The sequence below is a fragment of the Ammospiza nelsoni genome, chromosome 2 (genome assembly GCF_027579445.1).
Source record: "Ammospiza nelsoni isolate bAmmNel1 chromosome 2, bAmmNel1.pri, whole genome shotgun sequence".
In the NCBI taxonomy this organism is placed as follows: domain Eukaryota; kingdom Metazoa; phylum Chordata; class Aves; order Passeriformes; family Passerellidae; genus Ammospiza; species Ammospiza nelsoni.
In genome coordinates, this window is record NC_080634.1 from 6,055,441 (window position 1) to 6,083,302 (window position 27,862).

The 27,862-nt window shown below is 44.6% G+C and overlaps 1 protein-coding gene across 2 annotated transcripts; it reads left to right on the forward strand.

The window, feature by feature from the left end:
- Positions 1-632: 632 nt before the first annotated feature.
- VGLL3 (vestigial like family member 3) lies at positions 633-27,559 on the forward strand. 2 transcript variants are annotated; one of them, XM_059466279.1, is made up of 4 exons: positions 633-833; positions 9,773-10,028; positions 15,865-16,410; positions 22,747-27,559. In XM_059466279.1, exons 1-4 carry the CDS (start codon positions 753-755, stop codon positions 22,788-22,790), a joined length of 927 nt encoding a protein of 308 aa, XP_059322262.1. In that variant the 5' UTR covers positions 633-752; the 3' UTR covers positions 22,791-27,559. The 2 variants fall into 2 exon arrangements, with proteins under 2 accessions (XP_059322262.1, XP_059322263.1); XM_059466280.1 differs by having other exon boundaries at positions 712-833; positions 9,776-10,028.
- The last annotated feature ends 303 nt before the right edge of the window (positions 27,560-27,862 follow it).

A 27,862-nucleotide genomic window follows, 5' to 3' on the forward strand; every position in this document is an offset into this window, starting at 1 on the left:
CTTTTCCATGTGAGGAATGGCATCGAAAGCGTCCAAGCACAGCACTGCAGCAGAGCAGCTCGCTGGCAGAAATGTGCACACAGAGGTAGGCCAGGAAAATATCTGAATACAACTGAAGTCATTACGACCAGATCCGAGTTTTCCATCTATTTTTCAAGCTGAGAAGTACACTTAAAAAAAAAAATAAATTTTTTTTTTAAACATACAAATGTGGGGAGGGAAGAGAGACTCCGGGCTAGTTCAGCCTGCATCCAACATGCTCCTGTGGAATACGGAGGTTCCTCCTGTGGAACACGGAGGTTCCTCCTTCCTCCCAGAAGAATTTCCATGATGGATCCTGGGGAGCTGGAGCGCGGCCCATGCAGGTGGCACCTACTCCAGCTGCCCCAGCGGAGCTCACCGGAGCGCCGCCCGCTCGCAGCCGGGAGCGAGGGCACCCCGCGGCTGGGGCCGGCGGCGGGCGGGGCCGGGCAGGTGCTGCGCGCCCGCGGGCCGGGCGGGCGGGGCGCGGAGCCGTCCCCGCCCCGCGGCGCTGCCGCCGCCGCCGCCGCGGCCGCCGTGGCGCCCCGCGCAGCCCCGCCGCGCTATAAGTGCGGGCGCGGGGCGCGGCGGCCGCCGAAGATGCGCTGGCAGCCGGGGCTGCGCGGCGCCCGACCGCGGCCGCCCCGCGCCGGGGAGCGGGAGCAGCGGCAGCAGAAGAAGGAGGAAGAAGAGGAAGGGGGAGACGGCGGTGGCGCGGGGCGGCCGCGGCCATGAGCTGCTCGGACGTGGCCATGCAGCAGCCCGGCGCGGCGGCGTGCGGGGCGCCCCGCTATCTGGCCGCGCCCGCGCAGGTGAGCGGCGGGGAGGGCAGGGCTGGGAGGTGCGGGGTTTTTTGGGGAGGCCCTCCCTCAGCGGGTGCATGGCGCATCGCTGGCTGCCCTGGGCGGAGACCTCCGCTCCGGCCAGCCCGCGATGCGCTCCGCAGCCCCCGGCCTGATTTGGAGATGCGGGGAGCTGCTGAGGGTGCCCCGGAGCAGCGGAGCCTGGTAAGAGCTTTCCTAACCAGAAAAAGGCATTTCCCCGTCCAAATTCTTGCATCTGGCAGATGGATGTTGGCTCGCTCAGCTGGCGTGGGGCAGGAGGGAAAAGTTATTTCCTTACTCCTCTCTACTTCTGTCCGCCTTCCTTGCTGGGTCTCCCTTCTCGCCGCGTTTGCGGGCGCGGAGCGGCGCTTTAGCCCGGCCCGGCCCGGCGCGGTCCGCGGGCGCGCACACCGGCGGAACCCGCGCTGCTCCCCGCGGACCGCACCGCACCGCCGCGCATCCCCTGAAGGATCGTCTGCGTTGAGTTTCCACCAGCTGAATTTGGTGATCAGATGTTGTATTTTTTCTTTTTTTTTCTTTTTTTTCTTTTTTTTTTAAGTGAATCAGGAAATTCTTATCGGGCTGACAGCATTTTTAGACTATGCAGTGCGTGGGTGAAGTGGGACTAATATTGACTTGGCCCTAATGTAGTCATCTGAGAATACATTTTTTGGTTGTTGCTGCATTCCATAAGGTTTTATCATTATTATCCATGAAGATTGTTTTCTCCGTACATGGGAAGTGACCCCTAGTATCAACTTGCCTGGGAGACACGAGTATGGGCTAAAACATTAAAATTCCAATCGTCTGTTGCTGATTTTTTTTCTTTTTTGTTGGGAGACGGAGCCCGTTTGCAAAAATGATACCCCAGTGAACTTGTCCAGGTTGCTCATGTTCACTCTAAGCTCGAGCTCTGGAAAACTTGTGAGTTCTGCTTCTTGAAGAGTGCCTTTGCTATTATTTCTTCTCTAATCTTGGTCAGAGCTTGCAAATCTTCCATCTGTGCAGTGATTTTACTTAGGAAGTTTGTATTTGGGTATCTGGAGGTCCAGTTCACAGCCTGTGTGCTTTGGAAGGAAAATGAATAGATAAAAACGAATAGCCTGATTCTCTGACTGACAGACCTAGCAGTAGAACAAGGCAATTGAAACTCTGCTGAACTTCCTGACATTTAACTCTGAAAGTGGATGTCTGTATTTCTCTTCCAGAACTGTAGAACACTTAGTATGGGGAAATCTCTTAAATGACCGTGTCACGTTCAAGTGCTGTGCTTTTTATTTTTAAGCAGAGGTATGAAATTTCTTCCTCCAAAAGCAGAGCCATGTATGAAATGTTCTAGGGGCACCCTAATGATCACTGAAGTTTCTTGAAATTTTATTTTAAACAGGCTGAGTTCTTGGGGGTTATGCTGTTTAAGAGGAGGTAGATAAGCAAGGCAAGAAACGTAGATAGCTCTGATAAGCCAGTGCAGGTCCTGAGCTGGCCATATATCACATTTCCATCTAAAAGCTTTCTAAACATGGCTATCCTAGATGTTATTGACAATTTAATTTATGAATCCTGGTTGCACTGGTTTTCTTGACACACTTGGAGCTGAAGGGTCTTCACAAGCTGCTCGGATGCCAGACTGAAAAGCCAAGCTGTTGTTGCTGAAGAAAGTGTTGCACCCTCTGCTTCTAACAGCTGCTAACTTTAGAGTGGTTTGTGTATTTTTTCTGAATCCAAAGTTTTCTAAATTAAAAACAAAAAGAAAACATACCGTGAACTCCTCAAGCATCAAAATTTATTGTTTAGGTAACGAATAATGACATTTTGCAAGTCTCTGTTCCTTCAGAATTGTCCTGTCAGAGATGCTTAATCAACTGGTAGAGAACGTAACAAAAAAAGATGAAGAATCTGTTGCCAGGTTTTTGGTTCTTACACATGTGTTCAACATGTAGAACGCTCTTGCACTCTTTGTGAGGATGATGACCGTTGTAAAGAATGTTCCTCTTTGCTGGAATTAAATCTGTGGTTTAAAAATAACAGTGAGGGAAGATGGATTAGTGGGATACCTTAAAAATAAGTCTCTGCATTGGAGATGATAAAACGGAGCTCACCCTCAAAATATCCGAGGACTCCACCAAGGCATTTCTCAGTGGTATTGTACTACTCTGGTGTCTTTCAGTTTGTTTTCTGAGAGACAAGGCTCTTCCATGCTCTGCTGCTGTTGGCTTTCCTTTTCTTCTCATGGCAAGGAGGTGTATGTGTGTCACTCTGACTAAAGCCTGTGCATCTCCACTGCAGGTATTTGTAGTAAAGCCATCTCAAATGTGTAATTGGTTGTGCCTTGGACATCAGTTTTGTGAGCTTTAAAGACCAAAGCAGCTCTTCAGCTGTGGAGCTCAAGTGTCTGGGCTCTGGGATCTCTCTGGAGAGCCAAACCCATCGTGTTTCCTTGGGTCAGGGGAAGTGCCTGCAGCAGGACAAAGTGGGTTCTAATGCTTGTCTCCTTTTTTATTTTTAATGGAAAGTCTCAGACTGCTTTTAAATGATGAACTAGCGTGCACCTGGGTTGTGCAGAAGTGTTGTAACTTTAGGGGGTGGTCCATCGTGCCTTTTTAGTTTCCCCACACTAGAGTTATTCCTGTATTTCTGTGTCTGTGTTTTTTCCGCCCTTAAAATCAGCACGGGATTGATTTTTGCCTTGCACAGAAAGGCAGAATTTCTGGAAACGTAGCTTTCACCCATCCTTAGCCAGGAAAGGACTTACTGGCAAATTGATTTAGATGGGGTTTTTTGTTTTTCTTTTTTTAAAGCTCTTAGTGGACTGAAGCCTGAATTCCTCTTGAATGTTAATGGGAGCGGAGGCTTAGCACCTTAGATCTTTGAGATTGCTCAAGTCCAGGGTGCTTGCTGGAGGGAAGTAAGCGAAACACGGATATACACATGCTCATATGGTGCCAGAATGAGCTGATGGAAATGGGGTGTGGCCCTGATTTTACAGATAACTCGGGATTTCCGTGCTCCTTTGCCAAAAGACGGAGCGAGCGTGTGCCGGTGTTAGGACACGAACGTGTTGCTGTGTCTGGTGGGGAGTGTGCAGGCGTCAGGGTGAAACCCTGCCGAGTGGCACCATTAAAATGCTCTTTGCTGTCCACGCTGCTGAGGGGCTGTGCAGCTGGAACAGTGAGCTTTGGCTTTCCTGTTGGGTGAGGGATGGGTGTAACGGGATTCGGAGAGGCTGCGGGAACACGTAATTGGAGCAGAATCCCATCGTGTTCCCGGCACACAGGGATGGCCTGTCCTGTCCCAGCAGGCTGGGCACAGCAGGCTGCAGGGCTGAGGCTCAGGTAGGGCTCAGCCAGGCTCACTAACACACCGCCTTTGGAAGGGGAACTTACAGTAAGTGGTAGTTTTGGAATTTCTCCATGGTATGTAGAGGCAAGCCAGCATCTAAGCCAAAGCTGTCCTTGGTAAATCCAGCCTTGCATAAGGAGTTGTGATATGCTCGAGTCAGACTTTCTGCTGGCAGTGCTGTAGACAGGCTTTGTCCAGATAAGGCCTTGTCTTCATTAGCAATTTAGGTCACTAACTGGGCTCTTCCTTCCAAACTGACAGAGTTGCAGACAAGGACAGGTCACATTTGATGCTGTGTCAGCTGGCTGTGGCTAAACCCCAATTCATATACTGTAACTTGTTTTTTCAGTGAAATTCTTTGCACCATGTGTCCCCAGCTTTTGAGGATGGGCTTGTTATACTGCTTATGCTGCTGCTTATGTCTGCAGTGTCTAATGGCAGGTAACAGCAGAGCATGGCTTCACATCCAAGTTTTGCAGTTCAGATTCTTTCTCAGGGCTGTTCCTTTGCTGTTTGCTCTACTAATTTCTCTGGAAGCTGTGTAACCTATATAACTCATCTCCTCTCACATTCACAGGGTGTCAGACCTGGGTTAGGTCCTGCCCTGTGTGTGAGGTTTTGTTGGTTGGTTTTGTTTGGTTCAATCCCACGAGACATCACTGATTTGGCTTGCTTTACTCTATCATTCTGACTGGGACCAAATTCTACTTGATCTTCCTCTAGCTACATAAAATTAGATTTAGGGTACATCTCTGTTTACATGTACAGCAAAAGGTGTATAAATTCATTATTTTTTCATCACCTCCCTCCATCAGCAGAGCACAGCAAGACCTCCAGGCTCTCTGCCTCTACAAATCCAGTGGCTCAGCTGAAAACAAGCTCTCACCTTGCTCATTTATGTGGGTAGAAGTTACTGTTTCATGTTTTTAGGGCAGTGCCACAAACACATCTTTCAGGCCCAGCATTCAGTGCCCTGATTGCTTGGAATTGTCTCCTTCCTTGAATACTTTCTGTGTTATCAGGAGGAGCCTGCTTGGCAGACAGCTCCACAAATGGAGGGCTGTCTGAGGATTTGCCTCGAGTTTGTTGCTGGAATTCCTTCTCAGAAGCTTATGTCAAATGACAGCCTTTTTCTCAGGGTAGGGTCATATAGTGTTTCCTCAGCGTAGTTGTTCTTTATTTTTGGTTCCTGTTCTTTTTCTCATAATGGAAAATCTGTAACAGGTGGCCACAGGCACACCAGACTTCCATGCTTGGGAGCATAAAGGACCATATGCTGTATGGTGGCATGTATGGAGATAATAAATTGTAGGAAAAGGCAACCAGTTTATGTGAAAAGTAAGAGCTGGCCTGAATTTTTGATTCAAACTTGGCTGAAGTAAAAACCTTCTCTGCTCTCAAAGTATGGTTGTTTTTATGTTGTTGCTTTGCTGGCTACTAACTGGTTTGTGCTGGAAGTGAATTTTTTTGGATTTGCAAAGAGGAATGTTCTGACATTTTTACCAGACACTCTGGGTGAGACCCGGGACCCTTGAAGTCACTTGGACTTTTGCCACAGGCTTTAATGTGGCCAACATTTCGCTGCATGAGAACAGTTTTGCTTGGTTCTGGGTAGAGTATGTCAGAAAATAACAGAAATCTTCAAGGCAAGGATTTTGTGTGAGATTTTGGACAAAATGTTTTCTTGTTTTTTCTTTCTAATTTTTTCTTGTTTTCTAGTTCAGAAAGACAGGATTATGATTGTTTAGAATAAACTTCCTTTTTAATATTCCCATATCAACAGTGGTATGGTGTTGGCCTTCAGTTTCCTTTTGTTGTACGATTTGAAGTGAAAGTTTTAAATTTTCTTTGGAATTGCTTGTTTGTGAATATATGAAATAAAAATAATGTAACGTTGGTTGAAGCTGAATTCAGCCTGGGCTGTACAGCTCAATTTATCCAGAGATCGTGCTGTTTCAGCCATGAACTAGGGTCTGTTATCTAAGGGATATAGACACTGGATTTCCCTGTTTTCCACTTAAATTCTGTATTCTGAATTTAAATACTGTATCCCATGTCTTGGGCAAGAGAAGATTTTGGATGTTTGTTTTGTTTTTCAGAGGCTGTTTAATATCAGTCTCTAGTGTAAGGGAGAGGTGTATTTCATGAATATATTAAAGTACTGAACCTTGACCAGAGATAACACTGTGTTTGGTCAGAAACACTTTGTAAACAACTTACATATGGAATTGGCTGCTAAAATATATGCTAGAACTGTTCAAATGAAAAAGGACAAGTTAAACTGGGCTAGCTGAGGTTAGTGACCATAAACCTACCCCGGTGTTTGTGGGTTTTTTTGTTTTTGTTCCCTCACACCCCATGATTGTGGGACAAATTCGTTTCGCAGCTGATGGTCTTGCATAGTTTTCCACTCACAAAACTGCAGTCAAAAATACTGCCAGGCGGTTATTCTTAAGGTCAGAACAAAAATTAGGGAATTTATATGCAAACAGAGTATTTTAGGTGAGTTGGGGGGAAAAAAAAACCCCTCACATTGTCAAACGATGTATACAGTGTAAAGAATGTATTTACATTGCATAGAAGGAAAACTTGTTGAATAACTTGCTCTCACTGTAGTGTCTCACTTAAAGAGTTTTGCAATTACAGGCTGATAATTTCTTCCTGAAATGCAAATTAATTAGATCTGTGTCTGATTACAGGCTTGCTGTTTTGAAAAATCTTTTAATTTAGAACTCTCATCCTTTGCTGCAAACCACAACTTTGCGCTGTACATAATCCTCACATAAGGCCTTGTTCTTCTCCATCAGTCCTATCTTTTTTTTTAGTGCATTAGAATTTTTTTTTTTTACATTAAAAAGGTCAGATTTGGTGGTTTTGAAAGGAGCAAGTGCTCAGAGCATCTTGTAAAGACTGTCCGTGGACTGGAGGGGAGGGAAGAGAGTTGAAATGGAAAACGAATTAGATTCTTAAGCTGTGGAAGGGGGAACATTCCTGCGCAGAGAAGCCACTCTGGAGATAAGTTTTAATTTCCTGAGCTCCAGTCCCTGTATAGGAACATTGGAAGACTTCCTTCCTGATCACCAAGTCAAGCCAGGGGCTGTGTTAGCGGTGTGTGTCTGTCTGTAATTGCGTGCTTGTGTCTGCATCTGCATAGCTGCAGCATCAGTGCCAGCACCTGTAGGGATGGGAGTCAGCTCTGAACCTCTGCTGCCTCTGTTCGGGGTCTGGCATGTCGAGATTTCTCTAGAGGATCTCTCTCATACTTTGTCTATACTTAGGAAAAAAAGCCTAAGAGAAACCAAGAATGAGAAAATTACCCTCCCCAGCCACTTGCCCTGCATTTTTAAGAGGATCTGAGTTGTGGTGCAGTTTCAGGAATGGCCAAGTCGCCGAGGTGGATGCGTTGCAGGTTTCCAGTGCACGTGTCTCCTGTATGTGCAGTGTTGCTAGAACTGTTTTTGTCTTACTGAGGTCTCAGGGGTCTATGATTACTCAGGCAATACCATGAAGTTCAATTTGAGTGATGTCCTAGTAAGCATTTGGGTAACAAATATTAGGAGAACTTTCCTGAGATGTTTGTTTGTTTACAGAAGGCACGAAGCACTTCCAGAAAAAGCATAGGTTACCCCAAATTCTGCTTTTTCAAAAATATGTTTACAGCCTCAGACTGTTTCATTTTAGCAGTTCTAGTTTTACTAGAGACTGCTTTATTTTGCCGTTTCTGTATTTTTGTTTATTTTATTTACTTTTATAAGTGAATCCCAACGGTTCTCCCAAAAGTCTAAGTAATATTGTGCTAAACTGAGCCACAGTATAACTTTGCTTTGTGAAGCACAGATTTACTGGAAATCCAGGCTATTGCCTGGGTGTCCCCAGCTGAAATGAAATTTCATGTGTCCCTCACTGCAGTTTGTGCAACAGCATCTGAATTAGTGGTATCACTGAGCTGCTTCACATTTATCAGTTAACCCATTGGAATGTCCGATACGTTGCTTAAGCTGCCTTGAGCTTTAAGTATAGTAGGTTTTAATTCCACTTGTCAATAGCTCTTTCTTACAGTTATTTTTTAAAATAACCATTCATAATTAAGACTTTGCCCCGGAGCATTTATTTTGTACTGCAGTGAGAGAATTTGTGTCAGATTGTATGATTTTAGAAAGTACTGAATTTAAATGTACTGATGGTACACAAAGTCAGAAAATTACTTTCAATTATTTCTAAATTGTACAAGCACATTTATTGTAAAAATGAAACTTTATAGAGTGTGTAGCTGTTCGACTTTTTCTACACAACTATTTCAGAAAAAGGGTAAAAAAGCCATAAACTTAAAGAGATTCTGATGGCGCTAGAGTGTTGCCAAGCAAGCCATTAAAGATAAGTCAAACTGTAATTCTGTAGGAATGCTATGAAATACTTCTGCATATGGACTGTAGTTGTTTTTGGGTTCCTGAAAGTGCTTGTGTGTAAAGTCAGCTGTGGAAATGGCTGGCTAGCTAAAAGCTATGATTCCTGCAGCTTGACTGTTGAGGGGAGAGGTTTTTTCCCTGTGAAAACAGTTGTAAAGTGGAACATCTGAAAAATATGTTCTATGCAAAATGGATCTTCACACACATTTATTTTGACATTTAGGTTTGATTTGAGAGAGAGAGGGAGAATATTCTGAAATAGCCATTCACAGATGGCTTGTGAGGGTTTTAGTTTTTTTATATGCTTCTCTGTGTTTTTGGTTTGGGGTGGATTTTTCTGCATGTGTTTGCGGACTTGTCAATCCCCCTCTTCCCCCAGATCGCATGTTGAATTTTTTATGACTTGAATTTTTTTTTCCCTTTTCCCAAAAGTGGGTGTTAAAAAAAAAAAAAAGAATAAAGGAAAGAAACCCTTTCCACCCCAACCTCACAACAACAACAAACCACCCCATACCAACCAAGAAACCAAGTTCTCAAACCCTTGACCAGCCCAGCCCCCAGTCACCACCCCAAGCTATAACTTCCTGTGATAAAAATTCTGTCGTCAGTGAGTGAAAATTTATGCATTTTGTGGATTTTGGTGATACAGTAGAAAATTTCTCAGGCAGCAGGAAACTCTCCCACCTTTACAGCTTCAGCAGTAAGTGTGGGGAACCCAGAGGGCTCAGCTGGAGGAGTGTGCCCAGAGAAACCTGGTGCTTGCCCAGCTGGATGTGTGAAATGCACATGCTGTGTATCTGGCCACTCTTCCGCGGGGCTGGGCTTGACCTCTGCAGCCTTTACTGATGGAATATCCTCCCCAGGTGGGAATCAGGAGGGAATTGTTAGAGCCTGTCTGCTTTCTTTTGAAAGTATTGAGTGAAAGCTGGTGCTGATAAATTGTGGCTGTGAAACGTGCCTGAGAAGCAGGTCCATCTGTGTGAGATGAATAGCGACTCTTAAGTGGGTGCTGGTATTCTCTTCTTTGTGAAATGAGAGTGTGAAGTATCCAGGTAGTCCAAATTTATTTACAAAATGAGTAATCTGTGTATTCAGTTATTTTTTGTTAAGGAAACTATAAGTTGAGCTTCTGCTGAATGCCATCACTGATGCATCTCTTGTTTATCTTGTTTCTAATCCCAGAAGAAGTTAGCTGTGTACAACAAGATGCAGGAGTCTCTGGAAGTGAGCCTTCCCAGCAAGCAAGAGGAGGATGAGAAAGACCAGCCTGCCGAGATGGAGTACCTGAGCTCTCGCTGTGTGCTGTTCACTTACTTCCAGGGGGACATTGGTGCAGTGGTGGATGAACACTTCTCCCGAGCTTTGAGCCAAGCCAGTAGCTTCAATTCAGAGACTGCCCTTTCCAAGAGCAAGGCAGGGCTGAATCCTCTGTGGAGAGGTAAGAGGGGCAGCAACTCGCTCTCTGTGGCGTGGCTTACTCGGGCTGCATTGCAGTAACACACCTTGCATTGCAGCTGAAATTCTACTGCTCTCTGGAAGTGGAAGAGCTTCTTGGGTTGAGTGATCTGAGGTGTTAAAGGGGAGAAAGCAGCCAAAGGCATGAAAGGAGCAGGCATCTCCAGCTCCTGCCATATCCTGTCTTTGCCAGGGGCTGGGAGGGAGAGGGCTTCACAAACGTCTGCTGCAAGGTTGGAGGCTTTATTTTTTTTAGCTCCAAGTGTGAAACTTGGCCTGTGAGGCAAGAGCAAAGCTGTTTGGGGTGCTGGCCTTGGATGTGAAGGAAACCTATGCAGCCTTCTCGAGTGGCTTTGCCAGGTGATCAGGATTTGTCCACGGCTGCTTTCCAGGCGGGGAGGAGGCAGCACGGGATGGAGTGGGCTGGGGGGCAAGCCCTGGCTCCTGTGGCTGCAGCCATGTGGTGTTTTCCTTTGCAGCCTGCTTGTGGGAGAGGTACAGATGATGTTATGGCTTGCTGGGTGTAAAATGGCCATGACATTACTCTGCCTCCACGCAGGGAGCAGAAATGTGGTAGGTTCTGTGAGGCATTTACTCGCTGTCCTAACACAGTGAGTAACCACGCTGTCCTCTTGTTATGCACGTAAATGCTTAAATACTTTATATATATTGGTGTGACAAGAAGCAGAACTTGCCAGAGACAACTAGGTAGCCCTTACAGACAAGACTTCCAAATTGGAAAAAGCGTGGCAATAAGATGCTGTTTCCATTTTGTTGTATGTGCCAGTCTGGGTGTTTTTTAAAATCCTCACAGCTGCATTGTTTCTGATCACATCCTTACGTGGACTGGCAGAGGGGTGCAGCCTAAGCGAATGAGTAATGGTGAGCAATGGCCTTACACTGGGTTGATGAGAGAGGTACTGGTGGGATCTGAGCAGGAGCAGTGGTGTTCCTAATGAGTGATGTGGAGGTGAGACTGCACTGATGATAGCCACAGGTATTTAAGAGAGATGGGATATTTGGAAACAACTGTGAAGAGAAAAATAGCACAGAAGAACTTGCTTTCCAGAAGGATGATGACAAATCCGAGGAAGTTTAAGCAAAGGTCAGCACAAGTGGCTGGGGAGCTGGAGGAATTTATGGCTTGAGCTGGGACCATTAACGTTAATGGGAAATTTTCCGTTGACTCGACTGAGAGCAGGATTGAACCTATACTTACTAAAAAGGAGACTGGAGCGTTTATAAATGGCCCAGACAGGCTATAAATGTTTTAGCAACAGGATCAAGGCAGTCCCCAGAGACCCCATGCCCACAGCAAGCCCTCTTCAGCGAGCCTGGGGATGTTCCGTGGGTGCAGTCGTGTGTTGTCCCTTTGGCCTCAGACGTACCCTGTTGTTTTTCCCTGTCCCCCTCTGTGGCTTCACAGCCATCCCCAGAGGGCTCTGAGTGGCCTGGTGTGAGGATTCTCCAGCCAGGCTGCCCCCTGACCCCGTGTGCCCCATGCCCTCAGTGGGGAATGGAGGTCAGCATGTCCTGAACATCTTCTGGGAATAGAGTAAGGAGATAGCCCTGTGCCATCCCTGCACCTGCTGGAGGGGCATGGAGGTCCCTGGGGAGGCTGCTGGAGCTGACAGCATTTGCTGCTCCAGAGGAGAGAAGCTGACAGGAGCTTTTGTCAGCCCCAAATGGGTTTCTGAAATATTCCTGCTTGAAAGCAAGATGGAAGGAGCAACACTGTCAGCTTGGTCTTCTGGTTTATGCACAATATCAGAGATGCTCAGTTCCAGCACATGAATGTGAGCTTGTGTCCTGTTACCTAAAGAAGTTAAATTGCCATTAGCTTGAGGTTCTTCCATAAATAACCTTCATGGGTAGTCAGAATTGCTGTCAATTTCTTACTCAGAGATAAGCTAGAAAGTATTTCATTTTGCAATAGCTGTTTTGGGAGATGCAGGTTTCAGTGGAAAGTGTGTGAGCTGGCTCCCCAGCTTGCTGCATTTTCTCCTTTATCTATAAGAAAGGAGGGATTAGCAATGTTTTTGACTTTTTTTCATATTTTTTTGTTTTCTTATTTATTTTTAAGGTGTTCTGATAAAAATGCAAACTCTGATTTTATCCTTAAGGTGATATTGCAGGGGGGTTTTTGGTTGTTTTGAGGAGGGATTTTGCTTATATATAAAAACAGAACCTGTTGTTCTGAAAAGAGGAATTTTTTATCATTTGCATGTTGATCAGGTTGGGCTAAAATTATTTTGAAAACTGATTTTTTATAAAATACAATTCTATATGACAGGCTTGAGTAATGTGAATATTGAATTTTAGGTGTAGCTGCCTGAATTCTTGTGCTGGTGCTAATGATACCTTGACACTAATATTACTTTAATGGTATTTTTATCAACATGCTTTTCCTTGCTGAAAGCGTTGGGTTGTTTTTCTATCTTACTTTCTTTCCTCTTGCCTTAAGTGAGAGCTGATGTTGTGCTACAGAAAGCTCCATGTGTTGTCTCCTTTCCAGTGTGTGTACTTCTGCTGTGTTTTCAGTGTGTGCTGTGAACATTTGGGTTGGCCACCGTGAACATTTGCATCAGCCACAGCTTTGTGGTCCTTGGGATGCTGCCTTGTCCCTGCTTCCCTGTATTTGGGGTAGGAAATAGTGGTGACTGTAGTATCTGTTAAATGCAGTATTTGTTTGCAGTATTTGACTGCAGTAGTTGTTAAATGACTCCTGAAAGGCCATGGAAAGCAGAGAGATTTTTGAATTTTTATTTTTTTCTTTCTCAAGAGCAGTGTGGACATGGCTGTTTCTCCATGTTCCATAGAGGCCAGGTATCCCTGGGCACTCGGGGCGGATGAAATTTTCCTGCATGTCTGTGTGACATGAGCTGAGCCTTTATGTGACATGGGCTGAGGCTTTGTGTCCAGTGGCAGGACTGACCTTTCCCAGTGGGAATGGCCACACTCAGTGGTGCCAGGGGGTGCTGGCCCCTGGCAGTGTCAGGCAGCAGTGATGGCTTTGTGAAACATGCACAGGTTTGAAAAATGGAGGTGACCAAACCTGTTTGCTGTGGCCTGGACCTCCTGCATGACTGGTGAAGCCAAGCTGTTATGCAATCTGGGATGAATTCACGTTGGCAGATTCTGTGGTTTAAAGTGCTCTCTCCTGTTACTAAAGCTGTCCTGCAGATACTTTGTGGTTTTCTGTGCTTTTTTGAAGTGCAGGGCTTTGGATTTAGGGCTTTTCCATGCAGATAACAGCCAGATAGTTTTCAAAAACTCAATTACAGAGGTTAATTTTCCAGAATACTGGCAGAGCATTGTCAGGCTATGCTCTTCTGTTAAGTAGTGTGGAAAACAACAGACTGGACATGAAGTTTGCTTTTTTTTTTTGTATCAGCCCTGCTGCCAACAGCACAATCCATACATACTCTCCATCTCAGTGTAATCCCTTTTTACAAGGAATGGTTTACAAACAAGGAACAATACCAATTTTGGAGGAGTGCTGAGGCTTCTGTAATATGCTTGAAGCTCTCTGTAGTCTTCAAGCATGAATTGCAATAAAAATACATTGCTAAAAGCAGCCCAGCCTTTTGAAGAAACCCATGGAGTGCAGCTTGCCAGATAAGTTTGCAGCCTCTGAAGCATTTTGGCACGAAGCATCCACAACGTTTGTCTGTGGTATGTTTGCAAAGTTTGTTTCCAATATCGGAAGTTAATCAGACTCAAAAAACTGCCTAAATCAAAGCCAACTGATGTGTGGAAAAATTTCTATGATTTTAATGGATTTTCAAACAGAGACACGAGTGTCCTAGTGATGCAGTCAGAAAACGCTTTCAAGTTTTTTACTTCCAAAATATTTTTGTATAAGCAAAGTTCAGAGGCAGGAGTGTTTGAAGAATCTGTTCATTCTCAATGGTGTCTTCACCCAAGTCTCATTCCAGCTGCTTATTAAACAAAGCAAAACAAAAGGTGATTTAAAAAAAAAACTCTTACAAAAGTTACGAGGAACAGAGGATTCCTCGCCTCATCAAATGCTAAACTTCCCTGGCTTTATTTCTCCATAGGCTGTTTTTATGACTGTTCTTTCATCAGAGGTGAAGTTCTGTATTTTTATGTTTCCATCTTTCACTAAAAAAAAATCCTATTGGAGTTGAGAAATATTGCATGAAGCAGTACTTTCTAGCATGAGCTGGCAAGAGGATTGTGAGAATGGAGAAGCCAATACTTTGCTACACATCAAAAACACTAACTGCTCCTTCAAAAGAGGAATTTTTAGAATGTGATTTCATAATGTAGAGGTATTGGAATCCATTTAAATATAGTCTGAGCCCTAGCTGTAAGAAGCAGCAAGTCTTTTAGTTCTGACAAAAACCTTTCTGAGCTACATAGATGGTTCTGCTTGTAGGATCCTATTGGGTAGAGGGCATCATGATATATTCTATGAAGGAATAACATAAGCTGTGTTAGATATGACCTTTATCCCATCAAAGCATGCAATTAGTTTGAGAAAATCAGGTATTTTTTAGCCAAATGTTTCCTGTTCTGCAGTGTGAGCTGGTTCTCTTTCCTCTGCAGCATTTGCAGCCACAGCAGCTGCCTTTCCAAATGATGTGCTCTAGTCTGGGCAGGAGTTAGCATCTGCTCACAATTTCTGTACCAAGATCCTCAGAGGTCTCTGACTCTACAGCCTGAAGAAGAAAAATCTTCTTGAGGGGGGAATCTTATGTATGTGAAAACCTGATGGGAGGGAATGAAGATGGGGGGAGCCAGGCTCCCTTCAGCAATGCTTGCTGACAGAACAGGAGGCAACAGGCCGAGATTAGAAAACAGGAAATTCCATCTGAATACAAGAAAACTTTTTGTTTTGTTGGATTTTTTAGGCTGGTTGTTGCTTTTGGGGATTTTTTTTTTTGAAAGGCTGCAAAAAAAAAAATCTGACTCGACATGGTCCTAGACAACTGCTCCACTTGAGCAGGGGAATTGGACTAGACAATCTTTGTCACTATAGGAAATGAAACAACACGAGCATACACACCTCTGCTCTCAAGGTGAAGGAAAAGGGATGTTTGTTTTCTGACTCCAACATTTATAGATCTCCAAAAGTGACAGTGGATTGGAGGGTGACAGTGCCACCTCTCCAATGACACTGGACAAACCAACAGTCCATCGAATTTCTCCTCCTCCATAAAAGAATGCAAAACAACAAGTTATTTCCGTGAAGCATGTGAGAAAGTTCATTACAAGAACGTAAACATCGGAAGGCTTAGAAAATCTTAAAAAAATCAGAGCGACAAACCTTCCTACCTCAAATGTCCAGTGATTCTGTATTTACTTAGAAAACCTTAAAAAAATCAGAGCGACAAACCTTCCTATCTCAAATGTCCAGTGATTCTGTATTTACTTAGAAAACCTTAAAAAAATCAGAGCGACAAACCTTCCTACCTCAAATGTCCAGTGATTCTGTATTTACTTAGAAAACCTTAAAAAATCAGAGCGACAAACCTTCCTATCTCAAATGTCCAGTGATTCTGTATTTACTTAGAAAATCTTAAAAAAATCAGAGCGACGACCCTTCCTAAGTAAATACAGAATCACTGGACATTTGAGATAGGAAGGGTCGTCCTCTGATTTTTTTAAGATTTTCTATCTCAAATGTCCAGTGATTCTGTATTTACTAAGGAAGCTTGAGTTCAGCCAAACTTCAGAGAGCGGCAAATGGTTGTGGGGTTTTGATTTCTGGGATGTGTTGTTCATTGTGGGGTTTTTATTCTGTGGTGTGTCGTTCAGCTTCAGTCACGCTTCCCTTCTTTTCTCCCCACCAGAGAGCTCCACGATTTCAAGCCAAAGGAGCGGATTCCCCACCTCCTTCTGGACCAGCTCTTACCAGCCTCCTCCTCCCCCCTGCTTGAGCGGCGTGCACCCCGATTTCCCCGTGACTGCACCAGGCACCTTCCCAGCAGCAGCAGCAGCAGCAGCAGAGCCCGGCAGCTGGCCGGGACACGGCCTGCACCAAACTGCCCCAGCCCCTGCCCCGGCCGCCGCCGAGGCCTGGCCCTACCCCTTAGCGTCTCAGGTGAGCCCCTCGTACGCACACATGCACGACGTGTACGTGCACCGCCACCACCCTCACCATGCCCACGTGCACCACCACCACCATCACCATCCTCACCACCATCCCCAGCACCGGGAGCCGCGCTACGGCTCGCTGCTGGTGCCCTCGGTGCGCGCCGCCGCCGCCAGGATCCCCGCGGCCCAGCCCGACGGCGCCAAGGCCGAGCCCGCCGCTGCCGCCGCCGGCGCTACCTCAGCCTGGGCCGGAGCCTTCCACGGAACCGTGGACATCGTGCCCAGCTTTGGGTTTGATACAGGTAAGATGGCTTGGGTTCTGTATTTTTTTTTAATTTTTTTGTAATTTTTGTTGTTGTTGTTGTCATGGTCTGTGACTTGTTTGAGCAGACATGAACTCCCTGCAGCTGAAGCAGGGCTGGTTCTCAACAAGGAGACATCTTCATTGATTAAAGAGCCTCTGAACATGTTTTTATAGGCGTGCTCTAGCTGAGGGATATCCCAGTTTTTCCAGTCTGTAGAAACAGGGACAAGTGCATGTGAAATGGAGGAGAAAGCACTAAACAAAAATGTGTCCAAATGATTCCCACACATGTGGGAATCCCTCCTGTAATTGCTGTCAGGGCAGCTCTCCCTGCCTTCTGCTGAGAGACCTTGGTCCCATTCAAGCTAGATGAGTTGTGGAACAATTCACAATTTTTTTTTTTTGTTCCTTTCTATTTAAATATTGTTGGAAAATGTTAGTTATGCTTCCATGAGGAAGTTCTCAGTTTGTTCAGCTGGTTCATATGTGCATCTACCAGTATTTAGCTCCAATGAACTAACAACTTGCAGTGCATGAGGACTGCATCTTGAGGTGGAACATCTCGGTGTTTCCTTCCAGTTGTTACATGGAGAACAGAGGTGCTGATTGAGCTGAGCTTTCCATCAATCTAAACATCTTTCTCTAGGGTGTAGGCAGAGGTGTGTGAATTAAATCCTTTTTACTGCAGAATATGTAGTCTGAAGTGCAGAGCATGAACTCCATCTGTGTCTGTGAGCTTTGAGTGGCAGTCTCTCTCCTCAGCATCTGAAGCAGTCTGGCAGCCCTCAGGGTTTGAAGTTTCTGGCCATCAGGTGACTGACAGTTCCCAGTGCATCCATCCTGGAGCTCATGGCCCCCACTGAGGGCTCCTTTTTTCCATTTGATATTTATCTCACCAGCAGCAATCCTTGCAGATCAGTACTTCTTAAAGACAGTATGTTATCTGATTAAAGAAACACTAGGTTTGTATCTTAGTTCCCTTTTCCTTAAAGTATCTGTCTCCATTTTTGATAGCTCTCTCTGACTAGTTCAGTGTGTGAGAAGCACTTCTTTGCCTGACTGATTAGTGGGCAGGAGAGCAAATAATGGATGCAGAAAAAGGGCTGTTTCTTAAAAATTAAATACTATGAACCTAATTCAAATCTCTCTTCCCTTTAAAGCAACTTGTAACCAGTAATCTCATCTAAATACTACAACACTTGCTGTGTTGATGTCAATAAAACTAAGAAAAAGCTTATCAGTATTCTTAACAATTTATATATAAATAACATGTCTAGCTAAACAAGCAAAACAACAACAATTATATTTTATGCTTTTGGGTACAGAATGATAAACTAACCAGGCTGGGATCTTGAGCTTTTCCTTTGTGAGAAACCCCATAAGGGGAGTGAGCCTCTTTCTTTGAAGAATGAGCAGTGTCACTGTCACTGGTGTAAGGGACAAGCCCTCCTGGACCCAGCCCCACCTGCAGGGCCCTGGTGTTTGGCTTCACCTTTTGGGGGTGGAACAGAGAACTGTGTGAGGAATTGTTAGTGAGGAGAAGCCTCTGCCTGGCTTAGGTACAAGTCCAGCCTAGACTGGGAGTTGTTTTTTAAGAGCAAATACCTCAAAAAGGACTGGGTCCTAGCACTGCCTTAGAGAGCAGACACAGCTTTGGCTTGGTGCTGCCTGCTCCTTGTGAGAATCCCTGTGGAGGGGTACAGTTGGGTGCTGATTTTGTCAGGATGCTGATTTGGCAGTGCCTTGCATGTCACTTGGTTCCTCAGTGTGGGAGACAGTGGGAAGGATCTGAGCTGTTCACTTCTGACCTGTGCTTGGTTGTGTGGGTTTTAGTCTGAGTTCCTGTGGGGGAAAAGAAAAAGGGGAGATGTGTGACTGGTTTGAAGAAACAGAGAATCTCAGCAGACCATTGTCTCACTAGTTTGAACTAGTTGTTCAAAAGGGCCACAACACTGAAACACAGCAGCAAAACCCTGTTAGGCAGCCCCAGTTTTGGAAACAAGGGTGCAAGCATTGGTACACAGCAGGTAGTGGAAACCTGTGACATTGCAATTACTTGCTCACTTGCCCTGCACACTCATCTTTCCCATGCTTTTCACCCTTTGCTGGGAAGGGCAGGAAGGCTGAGCTCCCCTTTCAGCCCTGCCTTTAGCTTGTGCAGTTGAGACAAGTGCTTTGGTTACAGGCACTGGAGGCATGGAGAGAAGAGGGAGCTTAATTGCCTCAGGGTTTTGTGTGCACATCCAGCAGAGTCATCCCAGGGAAAGTGTGGGGAGAGGAGGGGTTGCTCGAGTGCCACATGGAGTCACATCCAGCACTTGCTTCATGTGCACTTGAGGGAAAGCGGATTATACTGGATAAATCTCCACATCACACAGCATTTCATTACATTCAACTCCAATGTCAAAGAGCAATCTCAAGCGAGAGGCTACAAACTCAAGAGCCTGGAAGAGTGAATTGGCTTTTAGTGACATAAAGTGCTTTCTCCAGAGGAGGATAAGGACATAGTGGCAAGAACATGTCAGTTCTGAAAGTGTTTGCTCATATATCCCTGCAGAAAATAACCTGTGGAGCTGTCAATATGTCAGATTCCATGAGCTTCAGGTGATTTATGTCAAAAAAGTTCATTTGGTCTGTACCTGGACATTGCCTTTTGGAGTCCTTCACTCACAGACTGATTCTCCCTCTTCTTACCACGGGCCACATTTCTTGTGCTACTGTCACATGGATTGTAGGAACATCTGCAGAATTCCTCATGCTGAATTATGTGGAATGATGGTGTTGGGATCGGGGCAGGCTGGCTGTAATCTTACCCTCTTCCAGCTACATTGTTGCATCTCTGCCCTGCCAAGCCAAATAATCCATCTCAAGAATGGATGATGCCAAATCACTCCAGAGGTTAGGAGGAGGTTCCCACTGCATGCCCGGTGTAGTTTGGGAATTTATGGCTCAGAACACATTGTGTGGGACATCAGCACAGAGCTGACAAACTATTGATCTGTCTGGCACATCTGTTTGAACTTATATGGTCCCGTTTTAGGGGATGAAGGAGTATTTAGCTACCTGATTGCCGTTAAATGTGGCTTAATCCTCACGTTGTAGGCTGCAAATTAACCCTTTGGGAAGCTTCTGTGTCAGTCCAAGTGCAATTAAAGAAAGTGCTGGTCTGCATCAAGAGCTGTTAAAACCTGCTAGGTCTGTGTCTGCTGGTGTGTAGTGTCTTTCCAAAGTGCACAAGCTACAGTGCTCAATAAAAGAGTACATTTCATGTCAAGCATTGATATAAACATGTTGGAATAAGCAGAGATTGTTTGGATTTATACCTCAGTTCCTTGTCCTGCTGGTGTGAAGCAAAGCAAGGCTGGGCTGTCCCCAGCTCTGCCTGTGGCTCAGGGCTGCAGCTGTAATGCAGTGTCACCACTAAAGCTTCCTGCTTGTGCCAAAGCCACATCCAGCACTTCAGACCAGGGGCTGGGGAGGGAAATTCCTGTCTCTCAGTGCTGCTGGTGGTTGTAGCCATCAGTGCTTCTCTCAGGAGCAGGTGGGAGGTGTCCTGCACCCCAGGTGACCACTGGGGTTTGGCCGTGCTGCAGGCAGTCCGCAGGAGGAGAGCAGAGCATCTTGCCTTGCCAGGGATATCCTGTCCTGCTGTGGGACACATGTGCTGGAGGAGGCTCCCTGCAGCCTCAGCACACTAAAAGCAGAGCAAGACTTTGGCATGAGTGATGGCTGTAAATCTATTAAAATTGAGGTGTGTGTTCTTCATACTAGAAAGTTACGCACACTGCGGTGAATAACTTCAAATTTAGGTGAATTAATCAGCATCCTTTAGTCCTGGTTTACTGTGGAAAATCCCACTTTGGAAATGCCTGTCAGTGGCATATGTTGAATTTGGAGTTTGAGGGGCCTGTCCAATCCCCTCTGCACATTTGTCTGTGTTCACACACATCCCACAAGTTTGTCACAACTCATTAAATTTGCCTAGATGTTCCCACAGAACCTGCATAATGTTTGTGAACAATTAGCTCTAATGTCGGTGGTCCAGGGAAGGGGATTTTGCTGGAGTGGCAGTGCTGGGTCATGCAGTGCAAGTGAGGATTTCCTTGCTGAAGGGAAAGCACTGCAGGTGGGAGCTCTGGGTGAGCAGCCAGCCTTGGATTCTGTGTTAGGACTGCAGATGGCCTTGCCTTGAAGGAGATGGGAATATAGTGAGGAGAAGGCATGGAACGTGTTCCACATTCAGTTCTGTAAATAGGACAACTTTGTTTTTTTGGATTGTTTTCTCTTGCTTTTTAGAGTCTGTAGCTATACCTTAAATCTCCTTGTTACAGCTCTTTGTGCCTTGCAAAGATACCTGCCTGTTCAGCTAGGCATTCCCTTTGTACCACTTGCTGTTGTCAGGTGGAAGATCTCTTAAACACGTGTGTGTGTCATTTTTTTTAAGCTGCTGGGAGCCATATAACCTGTTCCTCTTCTTAGAGGCTTCCATGGCCTCTGGTGTCCTTTAGTGGCCCACTGGTGAACTTAAATGGCTTCTTTATGCTCTGAAAGTTTTCTGCTGTCTAACTTTTTTGTTTGTTTTTCCTTTTTTTTGGTGGGGGCCATCTTTGTTTAAAAAAATTGTAAGTAGCAAGAGAAAAATAGCCCCAAATTGTCATCACTAGCTTTGAGGGAGCTTTGAAGGGAGCAGCAGTTCATTATGGCTGTGTATGATGCTGCCAGGGAAACAAACAGCTCTTAAGCAGCAAGGAGACATCTTCATTGAATAAAGAGCCCCTGAACATGTTTTTATAGGCATGCTCTAGCTGAAGGATATCCAATTTTTCCAATCTGAAGAAACAGGTACAAGTGCACACAAAATGGAGCAGAAAGCACTAAACAAGGTTTGGGCACCACAACTGTGGGCTCTGCTTTCCCTTTTTCTTCTCTGCTGGACACACAAGTGTTTCTACCCTGCTTGGGAATCCTCACAAGGATAGAGCCATATGCTCTCATCTTTTATGTGAGTGCTAATTGCTGTGCAGCTCAGCTCTGAAATGTTGATCATCGTTAAGTATTTAATTGCTTATAATCTTAAAGCAAGGAGGTAGTTGTCAGATCTGAACCCTCCATGCCTGCCTGTAAGTTTTCAGAAAACTTATGGGTCTTCCTTCATATTCAGTGTGTGATTGGATTTTGGAAATGAGATCCATGCCTAGCACGTGGTTAAACATCACATGAACACGGAGCTCTGGTGGTTACAACATCACAGAGCACCTATTTACATTAGTGGTGAAATTAACCCAAAATTCTTAGCAAGTCAGGTGCCTGGGTACATTGCATAGCAAGAATGATGACTTGTAGTGGGAAATGTACCTTCATTTCATGGAATGTGATTTACTCCCCTCAAAACATCAAAGGACCGGTTTTAAATCATTGAGACTTGAGTGCCTTTCTACCTCTGAAAATATGTGCCTGCATCTCTGTCCTTTACTTTCCCTATAAATGAGCAAGAGTGCATCTTCTTTGAGACATTTAATCTGCACCTGCCCTTCTGTTGTCTGCATTTGGGGTTTATGCCCTCTTAGGTGTGAACAGAGATTGGATCCCTCTGGAGCAGAGAAATCCCAGATTATAGTGCAGGTTCCAAGTCTATAATGCTAGAGCCACAGCATAGCACCACATTTATTACATAGTCCTCACTTTTTTACAAAGGAAAATGTTAGAGGAACTCATAACAAATGCAAGCTGAAAACCATTAATTTTTCCCATGTGGAAGCACTAGCCATTCTTGGCTGGAAATCTTGCACTCTGTAGGTGAAATTATTTGGGATTTTTTTGCCTGCTGCAGGAACATTTTCCCTCTCTCCTCTGCGAGGTGAAATACCACAGAAACTGTGAAATCCTGAAGTGTCCCAGCATTTTCTAGAGGAGATGGTGTCTGTGGCTGGACCCTGCCTGGAAATTCTGCTCTGCTGCCGACTGGATAATTGATGCAGACCTTTAGGGGGGGTTTCTTCACTCCATGCCATGTTCCACATGAGCCCAAGCCAAGGAAGCGCATGCAGGAATTTTATCACCATTTCTGAAATGCTTGAGCCAGAATGAAATTTCAATATGGTTTAATTTTACCCCTCATAAACCAAAAGGCTTGGAGCAGTAACCCTGTTGCTAACAAGTCCTTTAAACTGTTAAATTGTCATTTGGTGGGGTTTGTTTTTTTTTTTGTTTTTTTTTTTTTTTTTTAATTCAAAACTTGTTTTTCTTTAGTTGCTTGGGGAAGAAGAAACCATCTGATTTATTAATCTAATATTTATTGATATTAATTATTTTCTTTTTCTTTTCTGAAATATAGGTCTACAGCATCAGGACAAGAGCAAGGAAACTGCTTGGTTCTGAGGTGCAGAGAAATTCAGACCAGCTAGAGCTGGAGTCAGCAGAGCTGGGTGGGTGATACAGCAGTGGTTGACTCCTTCTGCGTGGAGCAAAGGACACACATGAAGATGAAGAGCCAACTGTTCTGGTTTTGCTATTGAGCCTTTTATTTGTAAGGCTGTTTATGGGTCCCACAGAGTTGGAAAAAAACCAGAAACCTAACTTTTCTTTCTTTCCTCATCTGAGCCTGCTGCAGCTGGGCAACCTAACTCCTTTCTGCTCCTTTAACAGTGTTTCGTTTTGTTCAGCTTGATATTTTTATGAACAGTCTCAATAGTCAGGAAAAAAAGACTCTCCCTTGACTACAGTGCGCCTTCTTTCAGGAATACAGTATTTTGTAGCTCTTTGTGCATCTATTTTTGTAGAAATACAGAAAGTTTGGGTAAGGATCGATGGGCTATTTTAGGATGACATATTTTTTTAAAAAAAATTGTAAAATTGTTAAGTTCTGTTTAAAGAACTTGCTCTCAGAGAAGCACTGGCAAAAATGTATAAAATGCTATTTTTAGATGTCTGTGATGTGTTTGTGCATTTTGGTTTTTTTTTTGTTTGTTACCTCAAATGTCTATCTTTCTTTTCTTTTTAAAGAGCTAAACTCCTTTGTTTCCACATTACTAGATTCTGATGCTTTTGTCCTTTTTGTTCTAGCTTAAGCAAGTATAATTCTCACCTGAAGTTTCAGCCAAATATTTTTTCCTGGTGGTAGATTGTAGTAAAAGTGGTTCTGTTTTTCTTGCTTCTGCAGGTGCCTTTGTGCTGTGCTGTCAGAAGCTTGCAAACACCTTTAGCATAGAGCAAAGCTTGAGGTTACAGCAACTGCATTTCCCACCCATCCATTCTTTCAAAATGGACCAAATACTCTTAAATCAGACACGAATATGGGCCTCATCTATGATCCACTGAAACTGTTCAGCACAGTTCTCTGTGGGTTATGGGGCTCATAAATATCAGTAAAATCTTACAGGCAGGACTTTCAGCTAAGCCATTTCAAGGTGGTCACTTACAACATCAATATTCAGGGAAAATGAACAAAAAAAATAAAAATCCAGGTTTATAAAAGTGTGTGGCTTGTGGAAACAAAAGGTTGTCACAACAAGGAGAGCACAAGGAGAGCTCCTGTTGCCTTCAGGCTGTGTTTGCCTGGGCTGGGCTGTGCCGTGGGGCTCACAGGACCCAACTGCAGCCTTGCATTTCATACCCAGCTGAGCCTGCATGCACTGGGGCCACGTGGAGCCACAGCCCCCCTGCTTGGGCACCCCCCTGGCCTGGGCCTTGGCTCTGACTGGGTAATAAAGGCTTTGGTGGGAGCCGAGGTGGGTGCCATCGATCCTGAGTGAGGGTGGTGAGGGCGCCGTGCGCCCCAATGGGTTCAGTCTCTGTGCCCAGCCCTTGGGGACTCCAGCTTAGGAGGGACTGAGGGGGGCCCAGGGTCAGCACCTGCCTTGTTGGGTCCTGGCTGTGCCTTGGACATGTTGCCCTTCTGCTCTGTGCACCAGGGTCCCTGTGTAGAGCCTCATTTCCTAAGGCTCTTACAAAGCGTTATGTTTATGTCACTCAGACATCCCTGTTTGAGAGACATGCTGGCCAACAAGATACAAACACATGGCTGAGATAAGAGTTTAATTTTAAGGCACTGAGCATTGTAAATGTAGTTTTGTCAGGTGGAAACCACATGGATCTGTGTGTGAAAGGGGAGGGGGGTGTTGGGAAGTGCCTGCCACTCCGAGGTTCCCTGCACTGCTGCTTCCCTCCAGGCTGTTTGAACTTGATCCTACGAGGTGTTGAGCATTCTCCCTTGTCAAGGGAGAGGGCTTGACATGCTGGCACTGGGGGCATTAGGATTATATCACAGTTTGGCAAGACCCTTTAATCTCTACCTTGCTGATTTGAAGTTTGAGACAATGTATAAATGCTGAATGGACTATGCTTAAATATTGCTTCAAAGTAATAAGGTTGTAGTCTCTGTGTTGGGATGATGAATTAAATGTGGTGGGGTTTTTTTCCTCATCTTTGTAGTCCATCAGTATTTCTTTCTCTCAATAAATTTCACTCTCATGACAGTTCTCTATATTATTGCTGCTCTGGTGGAGCTAGCTCCTCAATTTGCCAATAAATTCATAATGCAGTGGGAAGACTGTATGGGAGGGAATGGAGTACCAGCTGCCACAGTTCACTTTCTTACAAGGACAGTACAGTTCAGGGGATATCTCAAGAAAAAGAGTTCTGACTTAGGAATGTTGATAGTATTAGAAATACTGGGAGGAAAAAAATCTTTAAAAAATCTTAAGCTTTTTTTTCTTCTTTTTTTTTTTTCCTCTTGGACTTGGCAAAAGTGGAAATTAAAGAAGACAGTGTGTCCTCTTTGAACTTCAGGGATGGAGATTCTGGGTGGCAGGGGATGCAAAAGAAAAGACAGCATTTCTTTTTGAGGTGTGTTTGACTTCCTGAAATAGTTTAAAGCCTAACCAGAGCAGTCTGCTCACTGCCTTCCCCTTCACAAGCTCACACAGTGAGGAACCTCCTCTGGTTCCCTATAGATGTCAAAGCAGAACAGGACAGGAGCAAAACAGGCCCACAGTTTGCACTGGAATTTCTTTCTGGATTGTATCTCTGAGTTGTTGGTTAGTGGGGATGAAGAAGTGGGGAAGCTGTTGCCTCTTCCCCTCCAGGACTGCTGTTCTGCACAGAGTTTCTGCTGCTGAACCTGAGACTGAGCTGGTGGAACTTCTGCAAACTCTGGGTGACAAGTGCCAATAAAAACCTGCTGTTGTCTGTAGCCATCCATGCACCAGTCTGTCAACTCCAAAAAAAAAGTGAAATAAATTCTTCTTTTTCCCCTAAGTCACTGACTGTCCCCTGTGCTAACAAGTGAGAAAGGAAAAACCCAAGTGTGTAGCAGCAGCCCTGCTTCTACAATTCAAGGGATGGAAAAGGAAAGAAAAAGTTCTGCAAACTCTGGGTGACAAGTGCCAATAAAACCCTGCTGTTGTCTGTAGCCATCCATGCACCAGTCTGTCAACTTCAAAAGTGAAAGAATTTTCTTCTTTTCCCCCTCAGTCACTAATTGTCCCCTGTGCTAACAAGTAAGAAAGGAGAAGCCTGAGTGTGTAGCAGTAGCCCTGCTTCTACAATTTGAGGGATGGAAAAGGAAAGAAAAAACCAAACCCACCCTTCCCTGTGACAAAGTTTTGAGCTAAATTCAGCAGATTTCCTTCTCTGCCTCTCTGCCCTACACGCACACTCACACACACGCACAGAGGTGCTTATGAGAAGCAGATGCTGCCATGGTTTTGCTCTTGGAAGAGGAGAGGAGCGCTCGCCTGCGGTGGTGGGGGATCGATGGCAGCCAGAAGGAGCAGAAAGGTTGAGCCTGCTCGTGTTTCTACAGATAGGAAAAAAAAAAGAAAAGGCCCTTGAAATCAGGTCACAGATAAGTTGTGTGTCTTAATGCATTACCAAAGGAGTTGTTTCATTCTTTTTATGTGTGGTGTGTTCTGATGCTGTCCCAAGAAAGTGGATGATTCATTTTGAGAGGGCTTATAAAACATGTTGTACTCTGTCACTGTTTCTGGGAGAACATAGGGAAATGATTGTTTTAAGAAACTCAAAATACTGACCTCCTTATAGTTGTCCAGGATTTTATTTTATTCCTGTTAATGTTGAGAAATCTGACATCAACTTTTATGTCTCCATTTGAAGACTGGAAGGGTTCAAGTTGTCCACCAGTTTGTCAGAGGCAGATGCCAGTTTTTTCCAATGGCCCATTTCCATCCCAACAAGAAGATGGAATAGTGCAGCCCAGGAGATTGGATTTCTGGAATTTCTGGAGAGCTGAATAAGCTGCACTTGGCAATAGTAAAATGGACTCTGTTCTGATTCTTTCCCTCACCAGGCACACAAGTTCAGGTGTCCTCAGTGAATGACAGTTCTCTCTCAATCATCCACACCTGCATCAAAACATTTGGAGATCAGATCTCTCATCCCAGCATGCACAGGGGGAAGGGAATGTCACATTTCCTCCAGCCTGCCCTTAGGATTGCCTTGCCTCACCCAGCCTTTCTGCTTCCAGGCGGTTACATGTCTTGCTGTCCCTCTCCCAAAATTCTTCATGTGTATGGATATATTTCTTTACAAATATATCTATGCACATTCACATGTAGCCATACCTGGTTCCCTTTGTTCCACTCTTGTGCCTCGAATGCATGTCCTTTGGAAATGAAGTGAATGACTTTGTCAAATCTCATCTGAGATGGAAAATGTAGGCATTTTATTGCATCTTATTCTCTGTTAACTCAGGAGTGAATTTTTTCCCTACTTGTTAAAAAACCCGAACACAACAAAACACATTAAAAAAGCCCTTTCAAATCACCTGATTTGTATCTAAAAAGATGATAATGAAATCAGCAGTTATGTGGAGAGGTGCAATATATTGTTTCTGCAGACAAGCCTATGTCTGAATATGATTATTTTAATCAATTTCAGGTACAAGCATTTGCTCCATGTCAGTGGAACGGCAACATATATATTTCCTTATAAACAATTTAGAAATACATATATTTTTCAAGTGGAATTCTTGGTTTTAGTATGTCAGCCTCTGAGCTTCTAAAGGGTATTTGGATGATAAATATTGTTTGTGTGTGGGTTTTTAAAAAAAGTTGATGCATGTTGTTTGGAACTAAAATCTCATGTAAAGTGGGAAAGTATTTAAAAATAAATTCTGCTTTTACATATTAGCCCTATGGGCACCATCTGAGAGTTGTGGTGCAGGAAGATTCCCCTTTAAAAATTGAGGTTGTCTTGCTTGAGCAAGTTCAAAATCCAGGAGAGGTGGGAGTGGTCTTGGAAAGGAGCTGGTGGAGCTGAGAAGATCCTCTCCAGAACTGTAGGTACATGGTTGGGCAGTCACTGCTCAGTACACTAAATTTAGGCTGTGATAGCAGGTTTATACTTATGGGGTGAAATGGTTGCCAAGGGGAACTGTAGATGTCCCTGGAAAGCCATGTTTTAGCCCTTTTAGCCATGTTTTAGCTGCCCTT